The 14,693-nt window shown below is 52.7% G+C and overlaps 7 protein-coding genes across 7 annotated transcripts; 3 read left to right on the forward strand and 4 right to left on the reverse strand.

Annotated features, from left to right (window-relative positions):
- Nucleotides 1-51: 51 nt before the first annotated feature.
- V1518DRAFT_408481 (CwfJ C-terminus 1-domain-containing protein-like protein) lies at nucleotides 52-1,948 on the forward strand. Its single transcript, XM_066902136.1, has 2 exons — nucleotides 52-176; nucleotides 232-1,948. Exons 1-2 carry the CDS (start codon nucleotides 163-165, stop codon nucleotides 1,835-1,837), a joined length of 1,620 nt encoding a protein of 539 aa, XP_066761806.1. The 5' UTR covers nucleotides 52-162; the 3' UTR covers nucleotides 1,838-1,948.
- Nucleotides 1,642-3,783, reverse strand: V1518DRAFT_408483 (Ppx/GppA phosphatase family-domain-containing protein). Its single transcript, XM_066902137.1, has 2 exons — nucleotides 2,644-3,783; nucleotides 1,642-2,572 (listed from the first exon to the last, which is right to left on the reverse strand). Exons 1-2 carry the CDS (start codon nucleotides 3,617-3,619, stop codon nucleotides 1,881-1,883), a joined length of 1,668 nt encoding a protein of 555 aa, XP_066761807.1. The 5' UTR covers nucleotides 3,620-3,783; the 3' UTR covers nucleotides 1,642-1,880.
- Nucleotides 3,784-4,675: 892 nt separating this feature from the next.
- Nucleotides 4,676-7,310, reverse strand: V1518DRAFT_9628 (uncharacterized protein). Its single transcript, XM_066906716.1, has 5 exons — nucleotides 6,802-7,310; nucleotides 6,343-6,718; nucleotides 5,547-6,012; nucleotides 5,380-5,489; nucleotides 4,676-5,277 (listed from the first exon to the last, which is right to left on the reverse strand). The coding sequence occupies exons 1-5, from the start codon at nucleotides 7,074-7,076 to the stop codon at nucleotides 5,155-5,157; spliced, it is 1,350 nt and encodes a 449-aa protein (XP_066761808.1). The 5' UTR covers nucleotides 7,077-7,310; the 3' UTR covers nucleotides 4,676-5,154.
- A 234-nt stretch (nucleotides 7,311-7,544) lies between these two features.
- On the reverse strand, nucleotides 7,545-9,977 carry V1518DRAFT_370164 (Dolichyl-phosphate-mannose-protein mannosyltransferase-domain-containing protein; the record flags this gene model as incomplete). Its single annotated transcript, XM_066901310.1, has 2 exons — nucleotides 7,545-9,074; nucleotides 9,126-9,977. 2 exons carry the CDS (start codon nucleotides 9,975-9,977, stop codon nucleotides 7,545-7,547), a joined length of 2,382 nt encoding a protein of 793 aa, XP_066761809.1.
- A 73-nt stretch (nucleotides 9,978-10,050) lies between these two features.
- On the forward strand, nucleotides 10,051-11,793 carry V1518DRAFT_408492 (WD40-repeat-containing domain protein). The gene has a single exon (XM_066902138.1). It carries the CDS (start codon nucleotides 10,166-10,168, stop codon nucleotides 11,735-11,737), a length of 1,572 nt encoding a protein of 523 aa, XP_066761810.1. The 5' UTR covers nucleotides 10,051-10,165; the 3' UTR covers nucleotides 11,738-11,793.
- Nucleotides 11,794-11,907: 114 nt separating this feature from the next.
- On the forward strand, nucleotides 11,908-13,144 carry V1518DRAFT_408495 (ATP synthase E chain-domain-containing protein). Its single transcript, XM_066902139.1, has 4 exons — nucleotides 11,908-12,098; nucleotides 12,566-12,743; nucleotides 12,802-12,838; nucleotides 12,894-13,144. The coding sequence occupies exons 1-4, from the start codon at nucleotides 12,084-12,086 to the stop codon at nucleotides 12,922-12,924; spliced, it is 261 nt and encodes an 86-aa protein (XP_066761811.1). The 5' UTR covers nucleotides 11,908-12,083; the 3' UTR covers nucleotides 12,925-13,144.
- Nucleotides 13,121-14,387, reverse strand: V1518DRAFT_408498 (uncharacterized protein). The gene has a single exon (XM_066902140.1). It carries the CDS (start codon nucleotides 14,145-14,147, stop codon nucleotides 13,155-13,157), a length of 993 nt encoding a protein of 330 aa, XP_066761812.1. The 5' UTR covers nucleotides 14,148-14,387; the 3' UTR covers nucleotides 13,121-13,154.
- Nucleotides 14,388-14,693: the final 306 nt, after the last annotated feature.

Genomic DNA, 14,693 nt, shown 5'->3' on the forward strand with positions numbered 1-14,693 from the left:
TGCTGACTATACGCAATTGGAGGAATCAGGAACCTGAATCTGGTAAGACGTAGGATCGACGATCGAATTTGCGGGGGAATCTCGTTGGGACTTTGGAGTTGCCAAAATTTACACCCGTTAACTTCAAATGTTCAGCCTGCACGTGCGTGACTGTTCCTCCCCATGGCTTCAAAAATGTAAGAACCTGATTTGGTTCGTGCGCGTTCGTCCAGTGTCATAACAAAGGAACAGATTAGTATTTGGCTCTTGCGCAGGAAAAGTCAACGCGGCAATAGCAAAGGCCGCCCAGATCAATAGTTCTGCCGCAGGCCCGTTCGAAGCCTTGATCCTTCTCGGCAATATCTTTCCCGCCGACACACCAGACGACGTGATTACCGGCGTACTAACGGGAGAAATTACCTTTGCGCTGCCGACATATTTCTATCTCACTGCCGATACGGCTGACAGGATAAAGCGCGCGGCACAGGAGGACGCGAACAACATCGCAACAAATCTCACATGCGCTGGCGTAGCTGGCATAGTGACCACCGAGCGCGGAGTAAAGATCGGGTTTGCAAGCACAGAAGCAAGCGCATTTGATATTGAAAAATTAAAAGCACAGAGCGACGTCGACGTGCTTGTCACAGATCAATGGCCGCAGTATATAACCCTTCTCTCCAACACCGCAACCAGGAACAACATTGCTGAAGCCACAGACAAGACCAATGCGAAAGCTACTGAGCTCGCCCAGAGGTTACAGCCACGATACCACTTTTCTCCGACACAATCAAACTCGTTCTGGGAGCGGGAACCGTTTAAATCCGAAGGATTCTTGAATCGCGAGGGCGCGGGCGGTGAGCGGGCAGTGCGTTTTATCTCACTGGCAAACTTTGGCAACGCGGAGAAACAGAAATGGTTTTATGCGTTCAACATCACAGTACCATATGTGCCTTCGGTGCTTCCGATAGACACGACGGCGAACCCATTCATAGAGGGCGTAAAGCTTGCTGCGCTGCAAAAACATGTCACAGACGAGGATCTTATATATGGAAGCAGCCGTGCTGTAGATAAGAGAAAGTTGGACGACAGCAATGACGACAAGGCCCGAGACAAATTCTCGAGGCGAGATCTACGAGGAGGCAGGCGAAGAGGTGGCATGAATACTAGACCGGAGAGATATGTTGATCCATCTAGCTGTTTCTTCTGTCTGTCGAATCCTCAGCTTGCACAGCACTTCATTGTATCAATAGGAGATGAAAGCTATATCACAACTGCGAAAGGCCCGTTGCCAATGTCGGACAGCAAGGAATTACAATGTCCGGGACATGTTCTAATAGTACCATTCTCGCATTCGGCTACTCTGGCCTCCATCGAAGACGTGGACAGCCGGCAGAACACGCAACTAGAACTTGCGAAGTACCGCAAAGCTATACAAAGTATGTATTCAAAGCATGGATATATGCAAGTCGCGTTCGAGATCAGTCGGTTGAATGGAATCCACTTTCATGTGCAGGTGATTCCGGTGCCAGACGACAAATACCAGAAAGTGAAACCCGAGTTCGAGTACGCGTCGGAAAAGAATGGATACAAGCTGGAAGTGCGAGCGGCGGACGATAACGAATTGGAACAATCTGACTTTTTCAAGGTATACCTTCACGATGGATCACGACTATACGTGCCGCTGCTTCCAGATGTGCGTTTCGATTTGCAGTTTGGAAGAAAAGTTTTAGCAGCAGTGCTTGGCTTTCCCGAACGGTCTGACTGGCGCACCTGCGTGCAAGAGGAGAAGGACGAAATTCGAGACGCAGAGCAATTCAAGACCATTTTCAAGGAATTTGACTTCACGATGCAGGAATAGAGAACAAAAAATAGGACGATGTGTATTTAGATGTAAATCCATGCTAAACCAAAACAAACCTGAATTGCACGATCGGTACCCTGTTAATATCGTATTTCTTTCTAAACTTCTTGATGCGCTTTTCAAGCGATAGCACTGTATCCCAAATAGCAAGTCGACAAGGATCTAGTTTACGGAACGTGAGTTCCAGCACAAGATTGTCAGGCTCGTCGTGGAGAGCTTTGACCTTGATGCGGTTCTCATCGTCGATGATGCCAGCAGGAAATAACTCAGCGACAATGGTTGCGATCTTGGCGATGTAATATCCCCAGAATATGTAGGACAGGCCCACGCTGCCGGAGCTTTCTGAGACCACAAGGTCACATAAGCGACCGAGAACACGTTCATCAAACACATCACCGCCCCACCGCTCGCACAAAATTATGCCGAGCAGGGCCCGATCGACGTGGGTTAGGCCATACGCACCAGCAAGGGACCCGCTGACGGCCATGTTTAGAGCAACTGTAGCCTGGGTATCCTTTGTGTAGGACGACTGGGCATACAAGCAATTAACTACGGCAGGCAGAATCCGCTTTGATATGTATACCGGTGTGAAACTCGAGAGCGCAAAGCTGAGCAGTGTCTGGATCTTGTCGCTTGCGGGACGCGCGTAGATGGAAGTGCAGGTGATCAACGGATCCTTCCATTTAATTGTGTCGTCAAGCTTTGAAAATACGTAGCCTTCCTTGACGCCACCTACCAAGGGTATTCAGTAAACAGAACAGACCAGTAGAAAATCAGCAAATAATTGAAACAGAATAGTATACCTTGGCAGAAATGAACAGACCCAAGTTGTGGACAGGCGGCTATAAGCGCCTGGACAAGCATGAAGATTGCGGGCAGCTGCGATGCGCGTCTGTTGGAGATCCTGAATAAGTCGTCCAGTTTCACCGCAAACTTGTCACTCAACTGCGTGTGCGCGACGACTTTCTCGATTTCCTTTAGCGAGCTCCGGTATCCATTCACAATGGGCACTGCGTAGAGAGATTCTGTATCGGAATTCGTCGTAGGCATCTCAACCGCCATGCTCACACATGCCAGCGCGCGAAAACCGCCGCCAGAGAGGTACAGACTCGCGCCTTTAGTGCTGAATGGCGGCCTGATTTTCTTGAGAGCGGAATGGAGGGCGGAAGCTAACTCTGCTTTCAAAGTCGCAGTGCTGCCCTTCAACTTCATGCGCTGCATGAGCGCAGCTGCACCGTACGGCAAGCTGACAGCTCGTTCGGAGGTCACGAACTTGCCTGCCATGCTAGACGCCCACGAGATCTGGACACTACCGCCTCCAAGGTCCATAACGATGCCGGCGACCTCGTGATACGACGACGCGATGCCGAGCGCACCGAACCGCGCTTCGTCCTCGGGAGAAAGTAGAGTGACGGTCCATGCCGAGTTAACGCGCCGGAGCAGTTCAAGCAGCGCAGCCGAGTTTGTAGCGGAGCGCGCAGCTTCGGTGCCGAATACGAAGACCTTGTCCGGCGGCACGCCAAAGGTTCCGCAGATGACGTCGAAGCGGCAAAACGCTTGCCTGACGCGCTCGAGCACATCTGCGGGTACGCGCCGGGCAGCGGCGTTTGTGTCGCCGGCGTTGGCCGAGGCCAGCGCATCGTAGAGCGATATCTTTGCGCGGTCCTGAAAGACAAGTGGCAAGTTGCGTGCGGCGCTTGCGATGGAGAGGTCGTAGATGGCAAACCTGATTGCATTGGAGCCGATGTCGGCGACCGCCTCGAGGTGCTCCAGTGCCATTGAGCTGTGAGTAGCACAGGACGCAGACGCGGAGGAGCGGCACCAGAATTGGCGCGGGGCAGCTGCTGCTCGAGTGCCTGCTGTTTGGGTGCCTGGTTGTGGGGCGCTCGGTTGTAGGCTGCGGCGCCGGTGCGCGATGGCGATGACCGCGGCGCTGTGCACGGTGCCGCGTCGAGGCGGCCGAGGCGGGGAACGGCGCGGCCGTGTATAAGAACGTCCGTCTTACGCGCGCGCTTGCGCTGGTGGGCTGCGACCTGCTGGCATAGGATCGTGGGCCCAGACTACGCGCTCATAGGCAAATCGCGGTGGCACCGCGCATCTAGCGGGTCCGACGCGGCCGCAAAGACAGGCCCCGTTTGTTCGAGACGCATGGTACCATGGATACCCTCCGCGGTCCGCCAGCTCGGGGGGTTTTGTGACGCTTCCGCACCTGCCGCTCGTCGCCACCATGATACCCCGGACGTCCTGCCTGCCTGATAACCCAGTGCCTGCCTGGCGCGCCACGGTCCGCCCGGGTCCATGGCTCCGTGTGTCTCTGATGCTGCTGCATAACTTGCTCCTCCGCTGACGCGTCGCATAGGGAGCCTAGGGTCTGCAGCCTCACAGTCACAGGCTCACAGTAGCTTTGTGCAGGCTGTCAATTACCACTCTCATCTTTTCCGCGCGCTCTACGGTTCTCTCGCTGCGGCCGAGGGATGCGAATCTCACGCTAACTCGCATGATCGGGGCTGTTCCGTCTCGTTTTGTTCCCCTTCTCCCTCCCTCTGTGGAAAGTAATAAGATCCCCCTTCTCGCTGATTCATACTTTCCATCTGCTTTCCTTTGTCCTCGCACTCACTCACTACTATCTGCGACGAGGCTGTATAGTAGTTAGGCGTGTCGGGATTCACTGCACTGAACGCTCAAGTGACTGCACCGCCTGGATCTCCGTGGATTCGCGTCTTTGATCTCCCCTATTCACGGCCCCTTTTACTTCCCGGCTTGCTTGATCTGTCGAAGTCACACTACGCGGCACATATCATCATAATGAACTACGACAATTCTCAGCCCGACGCCGGTGCTTCTGCCTCCCTGGAACCGAGCAGTCCCTATGGCGACAGCGCCAGCAGCGCGAACAGCATCACGAGCACGGCCAGCGACAACGTTGAGCTGCCACCCATCCCGTCTACGAATATCAGTAGCCACGACGAGTGCGAAATCGTGCACTACGCCGGCCAGACCGTCATATTGAATAACTCGTCAGGGAACAATTCCAACATCACGCCGCAGTCCAACTAAGCTTAAATGCCACCCGAGTTACGCGGGCAGTCTCTGGATCCTTTGTCCTATGTATGACTATATATATTTGATTGTCGCTTGCTGGCACTTGCATCCTCTGCGCTCCTTCCTCTGCTACTTTTGCTAAAATTGCATCATGGTATATTGTGTATACAACGGAAAATAAATATTCTTTGCAGCTCCTCGCGTAACAAATATCGCTCAAAACTGAATGCACATCCCAATCGAACCTGTGTAATCAATACAACACTATCGTTCTATGCAATCCACAATCGCTTCCGGCAATTCTTCGCCCCACAATCACACTTCTGCAACATCGTCTCCGATAGGTCAGCCGTCATCTTTGTCGACATGTCTTCGCCCTCCTTGAATCGACTGTTCTGGTAATCGAAGGTTAGCTCCGTGTTCGGCGGCACATCATCCGCCATAAAAAGTGCAATGTCATAGATCCCTGACGCGCCTCGATCCTTCACCACACACACCGTGATCATGTTTGCGTCGCATGAATGATTGAAGTACCGCGACACGCTGCCGCAGAGCGTCGAGTCGATCGTGAAGAAATCCGGGCCGTCGCCGCCGCGGCGGCCATTTGCTTCGTGGTCCTTAGAACTACCCGCTATGTCGGTACCATACGCCTCCTGCGACTCACTGGCAAACAAATCTAGGTCAAACAGATAACTCGAAGAAATCGCCATTACATGCTCGTAACAATGCGAACGAATATCAGCCTCTTTGTTTGTGATCAGTTCGCCAACGTACGTGCTGATGAAAGTGCCCGCACGCAACCGCTGCGGCGAGCGAACGCCCCAGCCTTTGCTTTTCGTCTTGAAGATTTGAAGTTCGACGCGTCTTCCTCGCCCCACAACTCGGTTGATGCACTCGGAAGAACATTGACACAAGATGTTGCACTCATACACAGGTCGCCCGGAGTACTTCAACCGACCGTCCGGAAGATAGTAAAACTCGCCCTCGTCGCCGTCTTCCAGGCTTGGTTCCGCGCACGAGCACGCCAATGGATCTGTACACGACTTGCCTTCGCACTCGCAACCATACATAAATTCCATGTTCGGCGGTGCGACACCTTTCCCGTACTCGTTTTCATCGATGAAGCGAAAGTTCGGTCTAACAGAAGGGCAGGGCTCATCGTCGACATCGTTGTAAACAGTGATCACCGGCCCTCGCAGTACGTTCACCTTTGCCAGAAACTCGTCACGTGCTGCAGATCCTTTGTGGTCTTCCAGCAGTTCGTAATTCTTCTCCGACGACCGCTTATCTGTGCGACGTACCGTGTTCGTTGACGCCGTCGACGATGATGAAGCATGAGTAAAAGGTGGTGAACGTGCGGCCGATGTTGCAACTTTGGACGATGATGCTTCAGGCGACTTAGCCGACGATTTGGGCGCTATATTTGACTTTCCCTTTCGCTCCAACGAAGCTTGCGAAATCGATGATGTCGTCGCCGCTGAAGCGACTGATAGAGCGGGTGATCGTCTCGTTGACTTAGAACATGCTGTTGCCGGGACCTTCAATAGAATCGGAAGAATGGGCAGATTCCTTGTTGTCGCTGTTGGTGTCACCGTCGTAGCTGTTGTTGTCGTGGACGACCTCCTCGAACTTGCTGGCGACGTTGAAGCTGACGCCGGCACCGTTGGCGTCGACCAGTCCGGTTGCGCCGTACGGTGAGCTCCAAACGCCGAGGCAGCATTATATGATATAGCTGCTGCGCGCCCCGCCAGAGCGCGGGGAGTAGCCTCCTCCTGCTGCCGCGCTCTTCGGATCCGTTTCCGCGGCCGAAGCTCCTCTGTGAGCTCTAGGTCCTCTCTGTAAGCACATTGTTAATAATGGGTTATTCCTAGTGACGCTTGCGTAAACAGCGACTGCGTCCTAGCCAAGTAGAAACTTACTCGGCAGTATTCTGAGCAGGCGACTGCGACCGGATGAGACCAAGGTCAATCGCCAATGGCGGTGTCGGAAATGATACCTCGTCTGGCTGTAGTGTTGATGCGCGCGTAGTGCTAGCCGTGGTGGTAAATAGCTTAGAGAGCACAAAGTCGCCTTCTTCTTCGTCGTCGTCGTCCTTCTCCAGCGCGGATTCCTCCACGATTTCTTCCGCTGCGTACGACGACACAATCGGTGTCGCCTGTCGGTTTCCCGCTCGCGAAGACTTTCGCGCACTCATTTTGTACTTTGTGTCGCCGGACCTGCAGTCGTGATCATATCGCGCCCATGTGCGTGCAACTGCAGGAATGAGTGTTGATTTTTGAGGGTTCACCGAAGCAACATCGAACTGGGTATTGTCCGCGCGCACTTCAATTCGACAATGAAACTGGATTCGCTTACTATACGCTAGTTGCAATGCAGAACGTGCTGACGGCAAGCCAGCATAGTATCACCAACAGGAAGAACAATTGCCACATTCCCCGCCGAGTAGAAATGATATGTCCAAATGTCGCCAATAATTATAAACAAATACATATCAACTACACAATCTCGCTTTTACTTCTCACTAATGCATATCGTGCCTAATACTTTGTACAGTCCGAAAATTTGACAAATCACTTTGTCCGGGTCTACGATAGCCGCATTGCCAACAATTTCCGCCGTGCTTCATAAACTCCAAGGTTTGCGTATTGTCTGGTTCCTCTCACTACTTTGCAAAATGAAGATCAAAGTTCAGCCACTTGCGACTCAGAACTTCTGGCACTGTCAGACCAGGCGAGCCGTATGTCAGCGGGCTGAAAAAGTTATAGACGCCGTAGAGGAATCCCACGATAACTCCAGTGACGGCCCATGAGACCCATGTGCCCGGCAAATACACCGTTGTAAGTGAAGGTAGACGCTGCGCCTTTGCATCACCGTTCTTTTTGGTTCCGCCTGTGGTGGCCGGGACGCTATCGGTCTCAGCGGGGTATGTAACGGGGAACACGCCGGGGTTCTGGTAGAAAAAGTCAAGCAACGCGCCAGCTGCCAGAGCAGACGCAAGATGTGCCGGCAGATAATGATGCAAAAAAAGCTGTCGTCCCATGACGTAAAACGGCAGATAATGGCACGCCCAAGCCAGCAGGAAAAATCCAGCAGAATTGTACAGCCGCGTACGGACATTCTCTCCAAGCACGTAATACTGTCGCCGCCGCGTAAGCTGATCCGCGACAAGAACACCGGCAAGTACAGCAAGACTGCAGGTTGCGAACCACCAACCGAGCAGATTCCCGACCAGGTAAATCTGCGAACGTGAATTGTTGTCAGTCCAAAAGGACACGCCGCGGAGCAAGAATGGCCACTCAGGAGGATACGACGAGTATGGATGCGATCCTGTCAACGCGTTGTTATGTCGGAACATCGAAATCTGCAGTTCGAACCATTTCTTCAAGAATGGCATCTTCTTGGGCTTCTTGGGCTTGAAAACTGATCTCTCGTCATCTAATCCCACGATCTCATCGACAAACCAAATGTTCGATGTCTGCGCAGCGTTCTTGTTTCCATTGATCTCTTGCTGTTTGAATCCCCACTCTGGCAATGGCTTCTCTTGCGTCCACATTGCGACCTTAGTTGGCACGTGAATCAGCTTAAATTGACCAGACTTCGTGTAAAATGTCCCAGTGCCGCCGTTGTTCAATCTGATCTCAAACAGCGTATCGTTGTGCCGTACACCGTTTGCAAGAGTCTCGTCCACTGTCGTAAATTCCTGGTTCGTAGGGAAGTAAGGCGACGCGACGTCGTGAGTGAGTAGATATGACTTCGTACCGACATGATAAAGTTGAACAATATCACCGCCATGCACTTCGTGACCGAGCTTGTCATCCGTCGGATATGGAACTGCAGGCAAAATCACCCAGTCGTTGTTAACGTCATGGAATGGGTAGCCAGTAACTTGCTGGCCCTGCGAAGATATCCGGCCATCGTCGTAGCGCAGGGGATAGTTCTCAAAATGAGAGTGTAAATACGCCTTTGTGTCTTTATGCTGGATAGTGATGATGTCGTAGTAATTAATGGGTTTTTGAAGTAACATCATCTCATTGTCATTGAGCGTCTCCTGGAACTCAGGTGACATGAAGTCGTCACCGGGGCCAGACTTTGAGAGCACCCAAAAGTGGATCTGGAAAAAAAAGAGAAAGAGAACAAAAGGAAAGATGATGAGTCCGCCAGCGCGTGCCAAGAAATGCGATACAAATTGAGTCTAATTGTGTTAGTACCAATGACTAAATCAGTCCAGCATATACCAACCTACCAAAGTAAGACCATGTCTCGCGTCGAGCAATTTCCATAGATCAATAACCACCGCTGCGCCGATCGTGAAGAACGTAAACAGTCCGACGTATTTTGTGCTAATTGTGCATGCAAGAGCGAGCCCGGTAAGGAAAAGCCACTTCCACCACCGAAAAGTGAATGGACGGTTACGGTAGCGCATGAACATGACGTAGGAGTAGAGAGCGCAGCTCATAGAGAAGATCAACATAGCGTCAAGCAAAATAAGACGCGTCTGCGCGATCTGCGCGTTGTCGAAAAGAACAAGCGCTGTGGATACCAAGCACGCTGGCAAGCTGTATCCAGAGTGCTTCATCGTGAGAAAGACAATAGGCACGGTGAGCGCCCCGAGCATTGCGGGTAGTGCGCGGTATGCAAGATACGGGACTTTGTTTTGCGTGTACCCGTCACCGATATTTTCAAACAGAAATGCACCATCGTAGCCAACAAGCCAGCCAACGAGCGCAAAAAGCAGCTTCGCGAAAGGCGGGTGCACGTCAAAAAAGTATGTCCGCTGCAAATAGTAACTCGCGAACTTGCCGAAGTGGACTTCATCGAACACAACTTGATCCGGATGATTCAGTAGATAAAACCGTGTATAAAACGACAATATCGTGACGGCAAGTAAAGAGAAATTGTACTTGAGATTCTCGGCACGCGAGACTGCCGGCGTTGGCGGGTCGACGAATACTAGTGCAGGAACGCTCGCGTCATGGGAGTCGACCGGAGTCGCCGTGACGGGACGAGTTTCTGCAGGCGCGGGGGATTTTCCCTTCGGGGGTGGTTGGGGCTTAGTGACGGCTTTTTGAGACTGCGAGCCGGCCTTGGGCGCCATTGTTGGTGGGGTCGAGCTGGTGTGAACTTGACGCGGTTCGTCGACAACGCGTTCCCAGATTTGTTTTAACGGAGTTGTGTGCACGTGGCCTGATCAAGCCGCAGGATACAAACCCCAGAATGCCGGCGACCCTCCTTTAACACCTGCGCGGCTCACATCCACCCAACTGAAGACCTCGTCGACTGCCGATGTCCAAACTAGCCAGCATGTCCACCCATCCCTCACGGCTGGCCCGTATGGAGGACGAGATGGACGTCGATACCCCTCCACAGGATGCAGGCGGGGGGATTCTTCTTGAGGATCTCGCGGTGAACAACGATTACGCGCTCTATGGTACCGATATGCGTGCTCAGACCTATCTTGACGAACTGTCGCGGCGGCAGCGTGCGAAGCAGATCGTTGTGCCAACAGAGGACACGCGAGTGCGTGCGCGGCTGCGTGAGTTAGGGGAGCCGATCACATTGTTCGGTGAGGACAAGGCGGACAGACGGGCACGGTTGCGGCAGGTGCTGCTTGAGTTCGAGGAAGATGCGCAGATGCGCAGTGCGACAGGCGGTAGTCCACGGAGCGCGACGGGCGAGGCGATAACCGTCGACGAAGAAGAGGAAGAGTTTTACACCCCGGGTGATGAGGAATTGTACGAAGCGAGGAAGTACATCGCGATGTACTCTCTCAAGCGCGCAAGACTACGACACGCGCAGCAGGTGGAAGACGCAAAGTATCCGCTATCAAAGCTAGTCCGACAAGCTCGGTCGCTCTCTGATCATTTAAGAGATTACGCACTCATGGGCACCCAATTTGTCGCAGATCGCGCCATATCCGCCGTACGAATCTCGCCAGACTCCCAGATTATTGCTGCTGGGTCATGGACAGGCTCGATACGGCTACTACATGTGCCTACGCTTGAATACCTTTCTGGGATAAACAGTTTACGTGGGCATACCGATAAAATTGGCGGTTTGGCATGGCATCCTGGTGCGACAAAGACACAGTCACTGGCGGCGGTGAATCTTGTGTCCGGTGGCGGAGACTACACTGTCAAGCTGTGGTCAATGGAATCTGATACCCCAATTGCGACACTATCCGGCCACGAAGGTAGAGTGTGCCGCGTTGCGTTTCATCCGTCTGGTCGCTACATCGGCTCCGCATCGTTCGATTATACATGGCGGTTGTGGGATGCTGAAACGCAGGCATGCCTACTCACACAGGAGGGCCACTCGAAAGAAGTTTACTGTGTTGCCTTTCAAAATGACGGCGCTTTGGTTGCGTCAGCAGGTCTCGACGGCATTGGACGGGTATGGGACCTGCGGAGCGGGCGGGCGATTATGGTGCTTGACGGGCACAGCCGGGAAATCTATGGTGTGGATTTTTCTAGCAATGGGTATCACGTCGCCACAGCGTCTGGTGATGCGACAGTTAAGATCTGGGACATACGAAAGGTGCGTGCGGCGGCAACAATCCCTGCGCACAAGAGTCTTGTATCGGAGGTGCGGTTTTTCACAGGGCAAGGCGAGGATATACAGGGAGATATTAAGCAAGAACCTGGCGCGTTGTCGCTTACAGGGTCGTATCTCGCCACAAGCGGGTATGACGGCTGTGTGAATATCTGGAAGGCAGACTCGTGGACGATGATAAAGTCCTTGAAGGGCCACTCTGAGAAGGCGATGAGCATGGATATCGCGAACAATAACTTGTTTATCGCGAGTGGTGGGTGGGATCGGTCTGTGAAGCTATGGGCGAACGAGCAGATCGGATTGTAAATATGTACAGTACAAGAATATATAAATCGAACTGCCGTGGACGGCAACGCGTATGAGATTACATGAAGCTCGTGCGGAGGATGACGCCACGAACCCCGCGCGATTGCGTGCCTCTCATTCGCCAAGTAGCCCCGGCGCAGAAACTCAGCGGTCGTTGAGTGCAACTTCCCGAGCCTCAGCGTCTGTTCCTCTACAAGTTCAGGCACGCCTAAAGCAAAAAGAGGAACCCAACTCCGCGTTCTTCCCTACGCCCCGTCGCTCTCCTTCCGTATTCCCTACTGTCTCGTGTGCTCATCCATAAAGACACTCGCTGTACAACTTCCTCTCAGCTCCCCTACACACAAATATGTCTGCTCTTAACGTAAGTGCTGTGGTTTTTAGTTTGCATCATTCGGTGGAGTGTCACACGGTCCGGGAGGATGGCTGCGGACGGACGAGCGGGGAATTCGACACAAACGACAATCGACGACTATCAAAGACTATACAAAGATATCATACTTCTGCGATTCGTCTTGTCATCAACTCGATGCACCTGCAAGTGAAGGGTTGCAATTCATCCGCCAATTCGTGCAGCTCCAGCGTCAGGAACAAGAACTCTTCTTAACCGAGATATGTTCTCTGCACCATTACCGAACCAACCTGAAAACAGGATTGTATAAGTGCATCCACATAGCAATTGCCTTCAATATCCGCTATGCCTTCTCCGCTTTTGCCGCCTCGTCCGCCTGCCTTTCCCACAACCGCCATATCCACCTGTTTTTCGGCTACCCAGACATGCAGACTCGATGCTCTACACAGCAAGTTCTGACAATTATCTCTAATCAACAGGTTTTCCGCTGGACGGCACTCGGTGCTGGCGTTGTCTACGGCGCGGTCCACAGCTACTCGCTGTCTTCCGCCAAGGCGAAGAAGCACGAGGCCGACGAGTACGCACATAAGGCTGCCTTGATTGAGAAGGCGAAGGCCGAGTACGCCAAGTTACACCCAAAGCCGGCTGTGACGACGGGTATGTTTCTCCTGCAGTATCTGATGCGTATTGCAACCACTGACGACTTATCGCCTAGCTACCGTGGACCTCTCGGATCCCAACTTTGACTTCGCGTAAGTTCCCTTCGCGCCTTACCGATATCCTCAGATCACTAACAAAACCTTGCAGTGGCTACCTAGAAAACGCTCTGAAGGAGTAAGGGCATTAACTATTATTTGTAAAATTTCATTTATAAATTGCGTTCGTCTTTTTTGTTGTGTTCACCTGCATAGACAACCATTCGTCTATTTTCCCGCGCCAAAAGAAAGAATGTTCAGGTTTTTGTCATCTGTACTGTACAATGAATAGGATCAGTCAGCAGTATACTCGCTCAGAAACACAGACCCGCGTTCGACAGCTTGATTAAATATGAAGACATCTATTTTCTATTTACAAACGCTGCAGCGTGGCCATGGGTAGCTCGGCGAGCGAGTCAGCGTAGTCGTACACGGCGTCGTACCGCTTGACGAGCCACTCGACAACCTCACCCGCGCCCTCCCTGACAACCCGTCGCAGTCCAATCACGCCAACCGCGATCGCGAGCACCCCCAAAACCCGAACGACACCCATTCTGCTTTTGCGCACACGCAACCACCGTGCCCAGCCATAGCCTACGTGGAAAACGGTGAGTCCTACTAGTGCGGAATAGCCCGTCCAGGCGAGCGTCTTGTGCCGCTCGAAGCCGCGTGCGATGAAGCGTAATGAGACGAGGGAGGAATCGCCTTCAATCTTGAGCGGTACTATGCGGGCCACAAACACGTGCGCGAGCAGGAACGGCGTAAGAAGGTATCCGGAAAAGGAGACCCTCGACATTTTTACGCGGCGGGAATACCACGCGCGGTCGCGCTGCATCTTGTGTATCCGTAGAATCACACCAGACACAAGATGCGCGGCAAGCGAACCAAACACCAACGTCTCCTCGATGCCAGGCGTTTGATACGCAACACGAGCAAGCAGCAGCGCACTCTCCCCCGCGTCGATGCCAAGAGCGGCTGGCACCCCGGCGACGGTCACTGCGTGCAGCGCGACGAACGCGCTGAAGGAGTAAGACGAGTACTTGTGAATTTTGAATAGATAGTGCCGCCATAGCTGAATAGTGTTGCCACGCGGAAATGACGGGTCGTATTCTTCAGACTCTTGCTTGTCGTCGGCGTCGGCGGGAACATGTTTCTCGGTGATCGACTGCCGCCGCGATGACGTGGGCAGTAGTGGCTTCTCGGCATCGGATGTGGATAGATCGTCGGTTGAGGGGGAGGCGTAGTTGTAGTCTGAATATATCGGCGATGGAGGTAGCTCGACCAGGTCTGATACCGGCGGCAAGTTCAGAGAATCCAGATTCCGCGCACCTTCGTGGTGGGTATGTCTGCCAAATGGTGACGACATGATACTGAACGACTGGCTGTAGTCTGCGGTGTATCTAACCAACGAAGAATGTATTCAAAATCAGACTTCAAAGCGACAGCAGCGAGATATGTGTATGGATTAAATTAGAGCACTTTCGATCGTCCTTATTCAGCTCTAGATTTCGAATAATCAGCATCCTTCTACTGATCTCTCTATCTGCCTTGAGCCTCCAAAATTCGTTCAGCATGTGCGTGCGGCTGCTTATTCCGGGTCACATTTCAGCGACTGTGTGACTCCGACCGCATGTGTGGCAAATGCGCTGGCCGTGATTGGGAGTTTCGATCTTCTTCTCTCCAGCCACAGGCGGGACCCGACCCGAGCGGTGACCGACCAGCCACAACAATCGCTACCTTTGATCCACCTGCTTGAATTGTCACCATCACGTGGCACTGTACAAGTCACGCATTTAATTTCGCAACACCCACAGAGCACCGCAAATCATGCCGCCAAATACCACCAAAAATGTTCTACGCAAACATCCAACTCCTCCACCTCTCCTAGTAGGCTCCAGACGCATGAAAACAA

Source organism: Limtongia smithiae, assembly GCF_038497785.1.
Source record: "Limtongia smithiae strain NRRL Y-17922 unplaced genomic scaffold V1518scaffold_1, whole genome shotgun sequence".
In the NCBI taxonomy this organism is placed as follows: Eukaryota; Fungi; Ascomycota; class Lipomycetes; order Lipomycetales; family Lipomycetaceae; genus Limtongia; species Limtongia smithiae.